Source organism: Sturnira hondurensis, unplaced genomic scaffold (genome assembly GCF_014824575.4).
Source record: "Sturnira hondurensis isolate 20B ecotype Veracruz unplaced genomic scaffold, ASM1482457v3 Scaffold0004786, whole genome shotgun sequence".
NCBI lineage: Eukaryota > Metazoa > Chordata > Mammalia > Chiroptera > Phyllostomidae > Sturnira > Sturnira hondurensis.
The window spans coordinates 2,422,418-2,439,772 of NW_028077417.1; the positions used below are offsets into that span (position 1 = coordinate 2,422,418).

At 40.7% G+C, this 17,355-nt stretch overlaps 1 protein-coding gene across 1 annotated transcript; it reads left to right on the forward strand.

Moving 5' to 3' along the window:
- Positions 1–1,703: 1,703 nt before the first annotated feature.
- Positions 1,704–16,377, forward strand: CCDC160 (coiled-coil domain containing 160). The gene is made up of 3 exons (XM_037046047.1): positions 1,704–1,862; positions 2,956–3,013; positions 13,738–16,377. The coding sequence occupies exons 2-3, from the start codon at positions 2,978–2,980 to the stop codon at positions 14,731–14,733; spliced, it is 1,032 nt and encodes a 343-aa protein (XP_036901942.1). The 5' UTR covers positions 1,704–1,862; positions 2,956–2,977; the 3' UTR covers positions 14,734–16,377.
- Positions 16,378–17,355: the final 978 nt, after the last annotated feature.

Sequence of the window (17,355 nt, forward strand, 5' to 3'; positions counted from 1 at the left end):
GTTCTCTAAAGAGGGTAAAGGAAAATAAGAAGTGGGCTTCAGGCCCCTAGAATGAAACCTTGCCAGCTCCCAAACACGTGTTAGATTCCATTACCAAGAAGTTTTGAAGTGTTGAAATGTATTATGGTATTGTTTCTAAGTCACTCCCTTGCTTGGCCTTGATAAAGTAGACTGTCACTTTTTTTTTTGTTTTGATCTATAAAAATGCTTACACAAGAATATGTTTTATTGATTCGAGAGAGAGAGACTGTTGCCTCTCATAGGCGCCCCAACTAGGATGGAACCTAGGTATGTGCCCTGATCAGGGATCAAACCAGCAATCTTTTGGTATTTGGGATGATGCTCCAACCAACTGAGTAACCCATGCAGGGCTAAACGTTCACTTTTAAATGTGTTTCAGTCTGTTTTCACTTGAGATTCTAGAGCTAATATTCCCTTTCAACTTCATGCTTCTTAGAAAAACTAAGTTTCTTAGAAGTCACTATTATTACTATTTTAGACACCCCAGTTCCACTGTTTCAGGCCCCACAACCTCTGCCAGCTCCATCTTTCAGTCTGGCCTTGGCTGGGTCCAAATCAGACTATAAACAGTGTATGTGATCGAGTTGTTGATCCAGTTCTTAAAGCTAATGGACGAATCAGTCCTGGGCAACCAAGCCAAGATGAAAAGTCTGAGAAGATCATTAATTATGATCATTATAACAAAATACCACGACTGAAATGTATAGCATAGTGAAGAATATGGGTTTGTTCCCCAGTCAAATCCTGGAAGTTGTGAACAACTTGTGAAGCTCTGAGAGAGTAGTTTTGGAGCTGACAAAAGGAAATCATTTTATAGTGCTAGTAGTGTAAACTAGTTGCTCTCAACAGGTTTTATTATTTTTTTTAGATTTTATTTACTTAGCTTTAGAGGGGAATGGGAGGATAGAGGGAGAGAAATATCAATGTATGGTTGCCTCTTGTGCATCCCCTGCTGGGAACTGGCCTGCAACCCAAGCATGTGCTCTGACTGGGAATCCACCGCGATCTTCTGGTTTGTAGGCCCGTGCTCAATCTACTGAGCTACACCAGCTAGGGCCTTCCCAACAGGTTTTAAATTCAAATTGGTGCAAGAGAGGTTTAGAGAAATCCCTGAGTCATAAATGAGGAACCCATGGGCTAGCTGAGTTACAAAGTCAGTCTTCCACAGGGGCACAACAGGGGATAATGTTCTCCTGACCCAAGTCCTTGGAGCCTTGGCCAGGGGCAGAAATTCTGGCCTGACCACAGTGCTGAGGGACAGAGGTGTACCTGTGGGTGAGTGGTGAGATGCAACTGTACATTGTTTGCGACCCTGAACCAAATCCAGGCGATCTTCCAGAGATAACCCTCCTCAACAGTCCTGTTACTGGACATTCTTCAGACCTAGAGATTAAGTCTGTGCCAGTCCCTCTTTCCCTAGCAACCACAATGTCCAGGGGTCTTTGTGGGTCACCCAGAGCCTCCCTAATCAACCCACTGTGGATGGGGCTGCCTCGCAGTTTCTTGCCCCTTCCCATCCTGACTGGCTCTCGAGATTTGAGCTCTCCTTTCCTGAAGCCAGTAACCCTTGGAAGAACCGCCTCACCAGGCATGCGCAGAGCTTAGCCAGGCTGCGGCCGCCATTCAGCAGCGCCCGCGTCCTTTTAAATCAGGCTGGCCGGTTGCTAGGCAACAGAGAGGGCCGCGCTGGCGCACTGCAGAGGCTTCGCTAGGCGCCGGTCCGGCCTGGGCGCGGTGGCCACCTCCATCTGGCCAGCTCCCGATATAAGGGCTTCCTCCAGCCGGTGGTGGCCAGCTTCAGGGAAGAGGATACCGGATACCGACCCCACCTACACCAAGAGGTACGACTGCGCGCGGGAAAGCCAGGCTTGTCGCGGTCCGTCCCTCTTTTTCCCCCGAGCCCGCCTCGCTGTTTGGGACGTTCCCCACCTCTGCCACACCGCGGGTTTCCTCTCTCTTTAGCCCAGGAGGTGAGGAGAGCCTGGAAGGGAAGAGAACAGGGAATGGGAGTCGGGGAAAGAAAGGAGTGGGGTCGGGCCTCGCCGGCTGCCCCTCCCACCCACGGCGCCTGCCAGCCAAACGGCCAGGACTGAGGATGAGCACAGTGTCACCTGCGGTGGGGGTTGGGCAGTGCCCTGACCGGAGCCGCTTTCTCTCTACTAGAAGCAGTGGATGGCAGGAGTTTCATTTAACCATTTACAGAGAAAACCCCAAAACTAAGCGTGCACAGATACAGCTTTGTAGCAAGAATGTGACTTCCATGTTAATAAAGTACTCAGCCTTCAGAATTAAGGGAACTCCATCTGTTCTAGAAGGAATCATTTCACACTGATAACAAAGAATTGTTCACAGGACCCCGTTTTAAATGGCACTTTGCTTTGCTCTGAATATGTGCCAAACAGAGAAGACAATTTGTCCCGTGAAGTGGACACTTGGCTTATGTGTTAGGACCCTGAAAGATTAAGACACAGATTGGAATAACTGCCCTTTTAAATATTTTGGTTTTTTTTTTTTTTTTAAATTAACTGTGCTCCGAAGGAGGAGGCGAGGCTTAGGCTCCAGCCCTTTGCTAATGTGGCTCTTGGCATTCTCATTAATAACAAGTATAATGCTGCTTGCTGCAGCCACCAGCAGTGGCTCTTGTTCAATAGATGCTGAAGGCAGGCGAAACTACTGTATTTAACTACAATGCCACCATCATTCTTGTCCCATTAGATATTTGCATTGCTTGGGAAAGGAATGCTTAGTGGCATCAAAGTTGGGAAAGTATATTGACAAGTTAAAAAGAAAATTTTCTTCCAAGTGTCTGGCAACATATTTCAGATGGGCCAAATGAAATTCTAAGTATATCACTTGTGATTTTAAGGTGCATCTCAGATAGAAATATTCTGGTTGATTATATTTTCTAATTTTGCTGGGGGGATTATTTTTCAGTTCAAACTGGAGAAATAGAATAATGGCATCCAATAGAAGACCTTGGACATCACGAAGTGTAAGTACACTTGTGCTGGCTGATGTCTTGTTATGGGCATTTAGGAGCACAGAGCCTCACCCAAAATACATCTTCAGCCTTGTAACTGGATCATTAATCTGCATTGTTAATATGCTATCAAGAAAGCCTCATAAAAAATGCAAAATAAGAGTGTCCTCGATATTTTAGCTGAACCAAATAAACTTTGAGGGAAAAATAAAAGTTCTTTCCCTAAAATATCACACAAAACACTTCATAAGCCACAAGACAAATTATAAGTACTTCCAAAAACTCAAATAGAATCAAAGCATTATAGAATTTTCAGGAAGAATATTAAGGATTACTTGTTCAACACTATTTATTGAGGGCTACTATGTGTCAAATAATAGCTAGGGATACAAAGAGGAAGAAGATGCTTGGACATCACAGTGTGTTTGTTAGAATAAAAGTTTATATGACATGCTGTTGAAGGACAGGAAAAACTCAGAGTGCAGCGTCATCCTTGCTGAACTCCAAACTGATACTCCAGTTATACTATTTCAAAGAACTTATTGGTGGCTCTGAAAAACACTGGGGCATTTGGAAAGTTCTTGGTAAAGCAGTTGCTGATAAAAATGAAAATGTCTTTGGTTGTTAAAAAAACACTACCACTTTTCTGCTTACAAAGAATCCATTTAGCTTCAGAAATTTGGGGGTATAGACAGCTTGCAGAATTTAGGGCTAATTCTTCCCTGAGGATACATGCTAAATTAATGTAAGATTTTGAGTTTAGGTTCCCCTCTGGTTACTGTAATACCACCTACGTGTTTTTGTTTTTGTTTTTGCAAATCACCCTTTTCTGATGACTTCAGCCTAGCAACTTTGAAGCACCCATGTTTGGAGAAGAGTTGAGTTATTTAACTGGCTGGTTTATGTTCCAAAGTTGGATAAGGAAAACCTAAAAAATAAACAAGACCCATTGTTTACAGAGTATGCTTTGAAATTATTTCCATTTTTCTTTTTAACATTTTTTGAAAAATGTATTGGGGCAGCATTGGTTAATAGGATCATATCGGTTTAAAGTGTTCATTTCTATGACACTAGATCTGTATATTGTACCACCTAAAGTCAGACTAGCTTCTGTCACCATATATGAGGCCCCCTTCACTTCCACCCCACATGCCCTTCCCTCTGGCAACCCCCACATTACTGTATGTTTTCACAAGTTTCAGTTTCATATCCCACATGAGTGAAACCATGCGGTTCTTGGCTTTTTCTGTGTGACTTATTTTGCTTAGTGTGATATTCTCAAGGTCCATCCATGTTGTTGCAAATGCCAGTACTTCATCTTTTCTTATGGCCGAGCAGTATTTCATTGTACATAATGAACCTCATCTTCTTTACCTGATCCTCTATTGAAGGACACTATGGTTGTCTCCATGTCTAGGCCACCATGAGTAATGCTGCAGTGAACGTAGGGGTGCATATAACTGCAAATACATGTTTTTCAGTTTTTCGGGTACATACCCAGGAGAGGGATTGCTGGCTCATATGGTAACTCTATTAATTTTTTGAGGAACTTCTATACTTTTTTCTATAGTGGCTGTACAAGTCTACATTCCCACCACCAGTGAATGAGGGTTCCCTTTTCACCACAAACTCTCCCACACTTGTTATTACCTGTCTTGTTGATAATAGCCATCCTGAAAGGTGTGAGGTGGCATTTCATTGCAGTTTTGATTTGCATCTCCCTAATACCTAGTGATATTGAACATCTTTTCATATATCTGTTCGCCATTTGTATGTCTTCTTGGGAGATGTGTCTGTTCAGGTCTTCTGCCCATTTTTCAATGTACCTTTTTTTTCTCTTGCCATATTGCTCTGGCTTGGCCTTCCAGAATTATGTTGAATTAGAGTGGAAAGAATAAAAGGGTAGGTTTCAAATCCTGTCTTGTTCTTGATTTTAAACGAAAAGCTTTCAATTTTTAGTCATTGAGTATGACATTGGCTGAGGGTTTGTCATATGTGGGCTTTATTATATTGAGGTACTTTCCTTGTATTCCTGTTTTATTTATTGTTTAATCATAAATGGATGTTGTATCTTAACAAATGTTTTTTCTGCATCTATCGATAAGATCATATGATTTTTATCCTTTCTTTTGTTAATGCAGTCTATTACATTGATTGATTTGTGTATGTTAAACCATCCCTGTGACCCTGCAATGAACTGCACTTGATCATGATACATTATTTTTTAAATGTCTTGTTGTATTTGCCCTGGCTGGTGTGGCTCAGTGGATTGAGCACTGACCTGTGACCCAGGTCACCAGTTCGATTCTCAGTCAGGGCATATATCTGGGTTGCAGGCCAGGTCCCAGATTTGGGGTATGTGAGATGCAGCTGATGGATGTTTCTCTCTCTTTCTCCTTCCCTTCCCTCACCTCTAAAGAATAAAGAAATAAAATATTTAAAAAAATGTATTGCCCTGGCTGGTGTAGCTCAGTGGATTGAGCATGGTCCTGCGAACCTAAGGATTGTGGTTTGATTCCTAGTCAGGCCACATGCCTGGGTTGCAGGCCAGCTCCTGTCAGGGGACACACGAGAGGCAACCATACATTGATATTTCTCTCCCTCTCTCCTTCCCTTCCCCTCTAAAGATAAATAAATAAAAATCTTTAAAAAATGTATTGTTATATTTGATTTGCTAGTTTTTTTGTTTAAGATTTTTTCATCTGTATTCATCAGAGATATTGATCTGTAGTTTTTTTTGTGTGTATTATCCTTGCCAGGTTTGGGTATCAGGGTTATGTTGGCCTCATAAAATGTGTTAGGAACTATTGCTTCTTCTTCAGATTTTTGAAAGAATTTGAAAAGGGTAGGTTTTCAATCTTCTTTGAATGTTTGATAAACTGGTGAAACTGTCTGACCCTGTACTTTCATTTTCTGGGAGGTTTTTGATGGATGTTTTAATTTCCTCACTGCTGATTGCCCTATTGAGATTTTCTAGTTCTTCATGATTCAGTCTTAGAAAGTTATACATTTCTAGGAATCCATCCATTTCTTCTAGGTTATTGAATTTGGTAGCACATTGTCTTTCATAGTATTCTAATATGATCCCTTGTGTATCTGTGACATCTGTGGTAATTTCTCTTTCATTTCTGATTTTGTTTATATGAGTCTTTATTTTCCTTAGTGAGTCTAGCCAGGGTTTTTTAAATTTTATTAATTTTTTCAAAGAACCAGCTCTCAGCTGCATTAATTTTTTTTAATTTTATGTATTTATTTTTAGACGGAGGTAAAGGGAGGGAGAAAGAGAGGGAGAGAAACATCCATGTGTGGTTGCCTCTCATGCGCCCCCTACTAGGGACCTGGCCTGCCACCCAGGCATGTGGCATGACCAGATTATCTAACCGGAGACCCTATTTTCACAGGCTAGCAATCAGTCTACTGAGCCACACCAGCCAGGGCTCTGGTTCTGTTTTGCTTATTTGTTTCTTTTGTTGATTAGGTTCCACTTATAGACCAGATCATATGATACTTGTCCTTCACTGACTGGATTATTTCACTTAGCATAATGCTCTCCAGATCCATTCATCCTGTCATAAAGGGTAGGAGTTCTTTCTGTTGTGCTGTATTCCATTGTGTAAATGTACCGTGTTTTTTTTTTAAAGATTTTATTTAGTTATTTTCAGAGAGGGGAAGGGAGGGAGAAAGAGAGGGAGAGAAATATCTATCAGTGTGTGGTTGCTTCTCACGTGACCCCCACTGGGGATCTGGCCTGCAACCCAGGCATGTGCCCTGACTGGGAACTGAACCAGCAACCCTTTGGTTCGCAAGCCACCACTCAGTCCACTGAGCCACACCAGCCAGGGCTGTGCCATGGTTGTTTGATTCACTCATTTACTGATAGGCACTTAGACTTTTTGCAGCATTGGCTATTGTAAATAATGCTGCTATGAACATTGGGGTGCACAGGTTCTTTTGAATTGGTGTTTCAGGGTTCTTAGGGTATAGTGCCAGCAGTGGAATCACTGGGTCAAAAAGCAGTTCCATTTGTAGTCTTTTGAGGAAAATGCCATACTATTTTCCACAGTGGTTGCACCAGTCTGCATTCCTACCAACAGTGCACTAGTGTTTCCTTTTTCTTTTCTTGTTAATTATCTCATTGTTTTTCAATTACAGTTGTCTGCATTTACCCCCCACAACTCCTGCCTACCCCAGCCAAACCCACCCCCCTCCCTTGCTTCCACCCCTACTTGGTTTTGTCCATTTGTCTTTTGTAGTTGTTTTCTCCACAGCCTCACCAGCACTTGTTATCTGTTGATTTGTTTATGATAGCCATTCTGACTGGTGTGAAGTGCTATCTCATTGTGGTTTTAATTTGCATCTCTCTGATGGTCACTGGCAGATTTCTATGAAGAAGTTTTTCTACTATTTTCCAGTAGGTGATGCTAAATCACAGATTTTTAAGCTCTGTGAAATCCCAAAGCTGGCCTCTGCAGCTGTCATCAGTATAACTGCATATAGCTGCAAAATATGCAGGTAGGATTTGTTTTGCCCTCTCGGTGATGTTGACTGCAGACTTTTGTGGAGGTCTCCCTCCACGTGCCCCAACCAGGAATCGGTCACAGAGGGAAACAGCGATTCTGATGTAAAAGTGTGAGGGTAATGTGCTCTGAAACCCAGTACCAAGGACCACAGGAGGTGAGTTTTTGTTTTTTAAAAGACATCAGGTCTCTGTGGCTCCATTTCTTTGTTTGGAACACTGACCACCTGACAGCTCACAGTCACAGCAGAACCCCTGTGCTGTGTCCTTGCCTAGGCCTGTCAGCTGGTTCAGCCAGTTTGCACCACTCACTCTTGCAGTAGTACCCATTGAGATTCTCTGCTCTTCCTGGCTGGCCTAAGGAAGAGCTGGCTGGAGCCAGCTTCCTCCCCTCTCTGAGCTGAACCCACTGCAGACTGCAGGCTACAGGGCCACATCCATGGCCCATGTGAGCTCTCTTCCCTTCTGGCCTCCTCTCTGTTCCTCTTTGACCACCTTTAAATGCTTCAATGTGCAGACCTCTCAGATGTCCCTGTATGTTGAGCAGGGAATCCTTTGTTTGGTTATAGCTGATCAACTTGTTGACATTTCAGGGAGGGGAGACAAAAGGGATCTCTTACGCTACAGATCTCTGACTTCACTCTTGTTAATTTACTTAACCACTTGTGAAATAATTTATATTGTCCCTTTTTACACCGGAAAAAACTGAGGTACACAAAAAATAAATTTTCACTTAATTCTGAAGTGTGGAAGCCAAGATAACTGACTACTTCAGTCTTTTTTTCCACCATAGTCCACGCTCAATTCCTTTCTCAAGAACTTTCCTTTGTTCCCCACAATTCTGCATAGTAAAACATATTCACCCACCTTGATTTCAGACAGTTCCTTTGGGTCCTAATTGTGGTATTTAATAGTTTTCTGTAAGCCAGTAATTGTCAATAGGGTGGTGAATGGCAAGCCCTCCCCTAGATGGGGCAGCTCAGAATCTTCTTGAATTAGGGGAGAGGGTAATGTTGTCATTGTTTTGTGCCTGGGGACAGTGGAAGCAGGAAAAGATGTTGAGAACTACTGCTTTTAAATGAGAACAGGTTGGACAATTGAGCAAAAAAGGTCAGTGATTTTCTTTGTAGCAGACTCCACCCCTCTGCACCAGCTCCTATTTTCACCAGGCAGTTTTTCTAAGCATTGTGAGAGCTGAAAACTTCCGAGAATAATGGGGGCAAGCTCCTTGGGCTAAGAAGGGCCCTTTGTCTTCCTCTTATTGCCCCTGGGCTTTGATTAAAAGTCAGGGCTGTAGTTGAAAGGGGCTAAGGGTGTGACAGTTTGCCCATCACAGATTGGAGATGACCTTTTCCAACCATCATTTCCAATTCACAAAGTTGTGAAGTGGGAAAAATCCAGAACTGTTTCCTCGTACCTGCATACCCCTGCCTGGAGAATAATCTCTTTTGGCAGACATAGATCTAGAGCTGTGCAAAAGAGGTGGTCTTAAATTTTGAAAATCAAATTCTAATGTAAATGAGATAAGGCAACAAAAAAACTCTTTGATTTTTAGGTCTTCAAATTTCCTTAAAGCAGGTGATTTAAAATATGAATATTTTAGAAAAATAGATTTTACTCATATGATCACTCGTCCATCTTACTATGAGTATATTCCTCAGGGACTCATTCCTTCAAAATGAAACTCAGATGGTTTTTTGGGTTTCTCCTTTCACAATAAACAGCAGTGTATTGTTTTCTGGAACTATTTGAGGATAGGTATACTTTCACCTTGCACTTTTATGGAATGATTTACCCAAAAACCCATACTAAATTATCACTCTTTGCTCAGCTCTCAACAATTATATCACATTACATTGTAAATCCATTTTCAGTAGCTTTTATCAGTGCTTTCCAAATTCCTTAGGTGAATATAAACCAAGGTGAATCTTGACTGATTTCATCAGTCAAGAGATCCCTTACTCCACCAAAATGCCCTTCTACTTTGCCACTGTAAAAAGAAGAAAGTCACCAGAGGATCAGTGGTGATGTTTTCAGGCAGGAGTCCATTATTTATTCATATCAGACACAAATGAATAGATATAGCTATATTATGGACACCCAGGCATTGAGACTTCAGTCCCAAGGACTTCTGGGAGATCACTGTCTTAGAGGACCACTAATGTTATTTTTGTAATATGACTTTATATCATTTTCCTTGTTCTGGCTTAGTTCTTTAATTTTTTTTTATTTCTCTTAGACCTCATTCCCCTACCCTTTAGCCCTTCAGTATCCAATATGGTGTTGGGTAATAATAATAAATATAACAAATGCTCACAATTCATCTACTAAAAAGGCATACTTGTACTTTCAATAAGGGTTTCTGGTTTGATTTCCCTTATGCTGCAAAAAATTACCTAATCAATTTTATTGAGGGCAGAATGGCTACCACACCAGGGTAGAGGAGTGTTGTTGTTTCAAAGCATATTCCTTATCTTTGCCAGAGAATACTAATGTTATACTTATTCTCCATAAAAAAACAAACAATGCACTATTACTCAGCTGTAAAAAAGAAGAAAAATATTTTTGCTTTGCGACAGCATGGATGGACCCGGAGAACATTATGCTAAGTGAAATAAGCCAGTCAGAGAAAGACAAATACCATATGATTTCATTTGTATGTGGAATCTAATGAACAAACTGAACTAACCAGGGAAGTGGGTACAGAGTCATAGATGGAAAGCAGGATGACAGCTAGTGGTGAGGAAGCGAAGGGATGGAGAGATAAAGCAAAAAGAAAAAAGGACTCATGGACACAGACAACTGTGTGGTCATTGTGAGGTGGGGCAGGGTAAGGGGACTAAATGGCAATGGAAAAATACAATAGAAAAGAAAAACACAAACAATGCAATTTACAAAGAGAAGACAAGACTGGTAGCTTTTACCCCTAGGTGGGCTTTGCTATGTTCTAATGATTTGGGAACAAAGCATTAAAGGCTATCTTGCCAATGAAAGAAGAAAGAGAAGAGAGAAGACAGGAAGAAAGAAAGGACAGAACGGAGAGAGAGAGACAGAGACAGAGAGAGAGAGAGAGAGAGAAAAGGAGAGGAAGGGGAGGGGAGGGGAGGGGAGGGGAGGGGAGGGGAGGGGAGGGGAAGCTGAGACCCCTGACCCTTCTCTGGGAGGGGAATTCCAAAGGCTTTTCAAACCTTTTTTTCCTGTCCTTTGATATGTGACATGCAATTCTCCTTACCCTGCCCCCCTTTAGTTTTCCTCTGTCCTTTTGTGACCCTTTAAAAAAATACCTAAGCTCTGAAAATACTGCGTTGTTTTCTTACAATTTTTGGAGTAAAATCTAGCAGAATAATAAAGAGGAATTTTAAAACAAGCACTGACCTGGGAAACAGGGTTTCAGGTTTACCATTATGGGCTGTGTGGCCTTGGTCAAGTTACTTAACTTCTCTGAGCTTCAGTAATCAAATAAGTGTACTCTTCATATTTCTGTGAAAATTGTTTGCTGTATCTGGAAGTTGTACAGAAATTCAAGGAAAATGGTAGTGAAATTTGTATATGTAGGAAAGATTTGAAATAGAAGTCGCTTTTTCAAGGTGCAAATTTTTTTTAATTTCTTCTTTTTTCACATCTAACTTACTTTTACTTTTTATAGATTTTATTTATTTATCTTTAGAGAGGAAGGGAAAGAGAGAAGGGGAGAAATATCAATGTACCGTTGCCTCTCGTGAGTCCCCTGCTGGGAACTGGCCTGCAACCCAGGCATGTGCCCTGACTGGGAGTCGAACTGTGATCTTGTGGTTCTCAGGCCCGTGCTCAATCCACTGAGCTACACCAGCCAGGTCAAGGTGCAAATTATTTATAAAAAGTGTTCTATTTTAATCTTTATCTCGACTCACACCTCTATCTCAGACTTACCATTTTTACCACCTCCAGGTGTAAAGTGCCCTCACCTTACTTGCCCCTCTGCATACCTCCTTCCTGATCAATCTCACCGATGCCTTTCATCCAGAATAGCAATCTCTCACCCATTGCTACCTAATTAGAAGCATTGTTTAGTAAACAGAATTGTTTGGTAAAAGTTGTTTAGTAAAAATCTGCTTAAAAAATGTGACTGGCAATTAGCATCACTAATTTTCCCCTTCACTGTCTTTTTCCCCATCACTGTCTTTTCCCCTTCTTCTGTTTCTTCTCTTTGTGGTTGCTGTAATAATCCCCACTCATTTGCATTCGTAATACTAGAGAGGAAAGAAAGCAGAATTATGATTATCTTTCCCCTTTAAGAACAGATAGATCATTGGTGCTTCTGGATGGTGCCCAGTCGAATAATTAAAGTCAGAAGTAACTATTTCAAGAGAAAGGAGATGCTGCATCCAATGGCAAGTGTACACCATGAATTTCAATGGTCAGCTTATTACTGGGTCCGTTTGACTAAACTTTAATGAAGTTTGGCCCATGGCTTCCCAACCCATCATTTTAACACCTTCATTGGCTATTTGCAGCTTCCCCTTTCCTCAAAGCCAAGTAGTTGCCAGTGGGGGTGTACCCTTGGGGTTAGTGAGTCCCTTTCTTCTTTTTGGGGGGGAAGGGTGTGAGGTATATTCAGTACGTGTAGATATCAAGTTTATTCTGTCATTGTCTGTAGCAAGGAAATCTGTTAGAATTTAAACTATTGTTGCTAAAAAGAAAATACTGAAGAGATAATATAACAAAAAGTGGTTATCTTAGAGTCATGGCATTATGAGGAAGACTCCTTTTCTGCATTTTTCAAAATCCTACAAATAACATACTACTGTTATCTTTACATAATATGAAATAGTATGTGAATATATATATTATATGTTAAATAATATAACATAACCTTTAGTAATATTAAATAAAATGTTAATTAAAAATAAATACAACAGTTGCTATTTTTGTTACCATGATAAAATTATATTTGTATGCATGGGAAAAATAGATGCAAGCATACTTTGATTTTTCTCAGTGGTGACACTACCACAAATCTATTAAATTAATGTGTAAAATGAATGAAGTGGCCTCTTCCTCCTTCTTCCCATCCTTTAGCAGTAACTGCAGTTATCAGTTTATTGACTTCAGGTGCCAGTGGCCCTTCGGTGTGTTCCCTGGTTCCTTCTTTCTCCCTTCTCTCAGAAGTAGGAGCTGATCAAATATTTCCATGCTTTAGGAGAGCTGTATGTTAAAGATTCCCTTTGAATAAGGGGGGGGGGACAAATAAATATCCTCTAGTTTTTATGTATTAGAAAATTGGTTGTGATTTAGCATGCTAAGTTTTCACCTAAAAATTATACTTGGAGCCCTGGCTGGTGTGGCTCAGTGGATCGAGCACTGGCCTGTGAACCAAAAGGTTGCCAGTTTAATTCCCAGTCAGGGCACATGCCTGGGTTGCAGGCCTGTCCCTGATTGGGGGTGTGTGACAGATATCTGATTAATGTTTCTCTCCATCTCTTTCTCCCTCCCTTTCCCTCTCTGAAAATAAATTAATAAAATAAGAAAAAAAAACCTTACACTTGGAGTCAGTATCTCGAGAAAAACACATTTGGTGGCATTAATGTTTTCAATTGTTTACATTCGGTTCTCATCATGAAATTGTTGTCAAAACAGATAGAATTCTGTACACTTGGCAGTCTTGCCTAAAAGCAAAGCCCAAGCCTGGAATAGCAGGAATTTACAGGTCAAGATAGAAGGGCATTTGGCTGAGTTACTCATGAGGAAGTCTGCATGGTATACTTTACCAAAAGCAGCTCACATTGCACTAAGCCCTGATGTTTTAGTCACTTTAGGGAATGAATAAACACTAGTCTAACCCAAAAGAACGAAACAAAAATCTGGGACATTGAAAGCACAGGTATTAGCCCATTATTAATATTAGCCTATTAACTTTAAATCATGTTTACTCTTTTTGAAGCAGTCTGTTCTCATAGAATTATTTTTTGCCTACAATAAATAGCCAAATGTGCCTATTTATTGGTTATATTTCATGGGATTAGAGGACTTTAAGGCTGGAAGGATCTGTAGAACTTAGCTAGTTTAGCCCTTCCAAATTTACAAATGAGGGCACTGTGGCCAGGCCACCTCACGTGTTACAGGGAGAGCCAGCCTTCAAATATTTAGGTTCCTTCACCCATGAGCCAGCATTCTTTGTTCTTTTCTCTACAACAGCTGCCAGTGTAAACAATGTGCCTTGATTTTAAATTTTGTTTTTCAGGAGTTGGACAAGATGCTTGAAGAAATGGATGACAGGAGAAGGCACTGGAAGGAGAATACATTTACTCCTTTTTCCAGTGCTCAAGGTGTTCTAAATGAGGTTTTACAGCCTGAATCTTCTCCTGAACTAATGTCTTTAGGTAACAGCAAGAGAGTGGAAGGACTTTATCATTTGTCTGAGAGAAAGTTTCAAGAAGAGCCTATATTCAAGAGGAAAGAATTTATTTACCAACCAAATGAAAAAGAACGAGAACCAAATTTAAGAGAAAGAAAGATGAACATTTTAAAGAACGAAGCAGATGCAAACTCTGTCTCCTGTGAATCATCTAATTTGGATGTTGGAACTGAAGAAAGCTTTGATAGCAGAGAAGATGATTACATCTGGAATACAAAGGGATTAACAATTCCAAGGCGACAAGACAGGAAGAAAAAATATACTGGAGGAACGTATCCAAAACTTAGCCTGAATATTATGAATGAAGAACTGGAAGAACTTAATATGAAATGCAAAAAAATACAAGAGGAATATGAAAATGCTGAAAAAGAACTCATGAAAGCCAAAAAGGAAGTCTCTGCAAAATCCCTAAATTTTCATGAAACTTGGAAGAAACACCGGGAACTTCAAGCTTTAAGAAATGACCTATTTGAAAAAGCAACAAATGTCAGAAAGTTAACTGAAGAGCTCCAGGAAGCCAAAGAAGTCATCCACAAGTTGACCCTAGAGAACGAACATTTAAAAGAATCTGTGAGGAAGTTAAAGTATCAGAGTGAGGTTGGAAATGCACTCATAAAAGAAAAAATAAAAATTTATTATGAACTAGAAATGGAAAAGATGCGTAGAGAGCTCGATGCTCTCAAGGATGAACTGAGAGTTGAGAAGACCCTGCAAGCAAGAAATAACAGAGCCCTGGAGTTGCTGAGAAAACACTTCTCTACTGTAACATCAAGTACCCTTGACAGCTTTACAAGGGATGTTTTCTCACACTTGAATAATTAAAAGCCTTTAATTAGGCAAATCTTTGAGCCAAATCAGTGTTTCTGGTGCTTTTTTGGTGTGCTAATTCAAATGTGTTTACCGGGATGTAATTTTCATTTTTGGTGAATCAAGACATCTGTACAATGTATATATTTTAACTGCAAAGTGTCTGCTTTCTCTTTCTAGTGAAGTTATTAGAGGTCCAAATGGAAATGAAGCTTCAGAAATCTTTTTTAAAAAATATCACTTTAATTAGACCTGTAGTGATTCACCAAATCATTTGTGAATACAAGTCAACAGCCATGTTGTGATCTTGTGAGCATTACGCCCTTGGCTCATGAATATTCTTCCATCTGTGTTAATTGATGTCAACAATAAAAATCATGTTTATGTGCATAAGCATAACATATGTCTATGGCTCTTATAGCTGCCTCTTCAGACTCAGTGGAATATAAAAATGTGTCTCCTTTCTTTGATATGTAACCTTAATTAGGCACATATAAACATCTCCAGAAAAAATGCAGATTTTTATCCTCCCTGTTGTCTTACCCATGTTTTCTCCCTTGACCTGGCCATGGTTCCCATGGACTAGATGATGACTTATAGACATGGCTGTGACCTTTGCTAAAGCCCTGATTTAGTACTGGGTGTCAGCTAGGTAACCTGTTAGTGAGCTGGCTTGATTTAGACAGGAACCCAGTTCTGTAAGCAGCCTGGGCAATGATAATTTATTTCATACTTTCAGAGAATAAAAAATGTACTGCCTCAATCCTCTGATAGAAACTATAGGCCAGTTGATTCTTTCCATTTGTATCAATCATCAAGATTTTCATCATTGGAGCTCCATTGGTTTGCTATTTTTAAGTCCAATGAGCCAAATGTAATTACAGGCATGAGGGTGGGATACAATTGTAAGGGTTTAGGTATGTTCTCATACGGGAAATCCCCAGACTGGCAGTCTGAACATTTGGGTTCTAGGACCTGCTTTGCAATTAACCAGCTCAATAAAAGTCCTAAAAATGTTTATCTGCATAATGAGGAAATAGAACTGTCATCCAGATTTTCTTTGCTTCTAATGTTCTGTGATGTCACCACAGCGATTTTATTTACAGATGTAACTGTACCTGTGAAGAAGTAAAACTCCTATGGCATCAGATGCACTCAGTTCTAGTATTTGAGGGACCTACGTTTCAGACATCCCCCTTCAAAGAAATACACAAAGTCTCTTTATAGTTTGAACATTTCCAAATACTGTGTCATTACTAATCAAGAGAGGAAGTAAATGAGGTTCTTCCTTCTCCTTTCTCTTGTTATATTTTTACTTCTTAAGGTTGGAGAAGGCATGATGGAGACCAACTAAGCTGAGCCAAAGGCTGAGCAGGGCTGGTCTAGCCTGGGAAGGTTGGACTCAATTGGAAGATGATCATCTCTGATTTAGCCCTGATAACCCAGGCACTGGCAGCCTAAAAGGGAAAGATGACTTCCAGGTTTTTGGTGGTCACTGGCTTCTCAAAAAGGGGCTAGGTACAAAAGCAAACTAGGAACTCTGCCCTATTTGACTGCCTTCCTCACCACCCCCCTCAAAAACTACCCCTTTGTCTCTGCCCCAGAAAGACTCTCGGTCCTTGACTGCTAGTGTGTAGAACAATTGACATATTAAAATATTTCACAAATTGTATTAATTAAGCTACTAGGTGCAATCCTTGTAGTATATTTTAATTTTTAGAGAGGACTTTACTTCCGGAGAATTTCTGTCAACCAACCACCTGTGTAAAATCTTAAGTGAAAACTTGGGCCCTGGCTGCTGTGGCTCACTGGATTGAGCACCAGACTGAACCACAGGGTGGGTGGTTCAATACCCAGTCAGGACACATGCCCTATAGGGGGTGCTCAAGAGGCAGCCACACACTGATGCTTCCCTCTTCCTTCCCCTCCCTTAAAATAAAACCTTAAAAAAACATGGTTGGTCTTTCCTGCGTGTGTGTGCGCGCTTATGCATGTTTGAGGGGCAGGGAAAGAGTGTGCTGGGGGGAGCTCCAGAAAAAAACTGCATGGCTTGGCTCAGCTCTAGGGTAGGGTGTTTGTATTTCTGGGAAGGACCTGGAAAACAAATACTTATTGAGACAGGGCCGGGATGCTGAGCTCTAGCAAGCCCCAGCCTATGGGAAGCCTAGGTCCACTCACTAACCAGGGATACAATAGACGATCACGAGGTTGAGAGGGCTAAAAAGAAATGGAAGCCAAGGTAACAGAGCCAACAGTTTGGAGCTAGGAAGGGTTCTCATATTTTGACACTTTTATTTTTAAAAACAGGGCTGCAATAACCTTGGAGAAAGCTAAGCAATTCCTCTTCCTGGGCAGATGGGAATAGCAGTGGGCTGAAGTGGCTTAAAGAACCAGAATCAAGGCAGATACTAATATTCTGTTCCATTGTCTCTGTAATCACATTCTCTTGTTGCATAGGTGGCTCCCAATTTTATCAGAATATATTGTCATTGTCCCTTTTGGCATATTGAATTGGAGATGTACAGGGTTTTTTTTTTTTTTTTCAAGATTTTATTTCTTTTTTTTAGAGAGAGGGTAAGGGTGTGAGAGGTACAGAGATCAGTTGTCTTTTCCATGCCCCGCACTGGGGACCTGGCC

Excerpts from the sequence above, each read along its gene's own strand:
- CCDC160 (XM_037046047.1), top strand. The coding sequence starts at position 2,978 with ATGGCATCCAATAGAAGACCTTGGACATCACGAAGT. Across the intron at positions 3,014-13,737 it reads GACCTTGGACATCACGAAGT|GAGTTGGACAAGATGCTTGA; the intron begins GTAAGTACACTT and ends TTTGTTTTTCAG.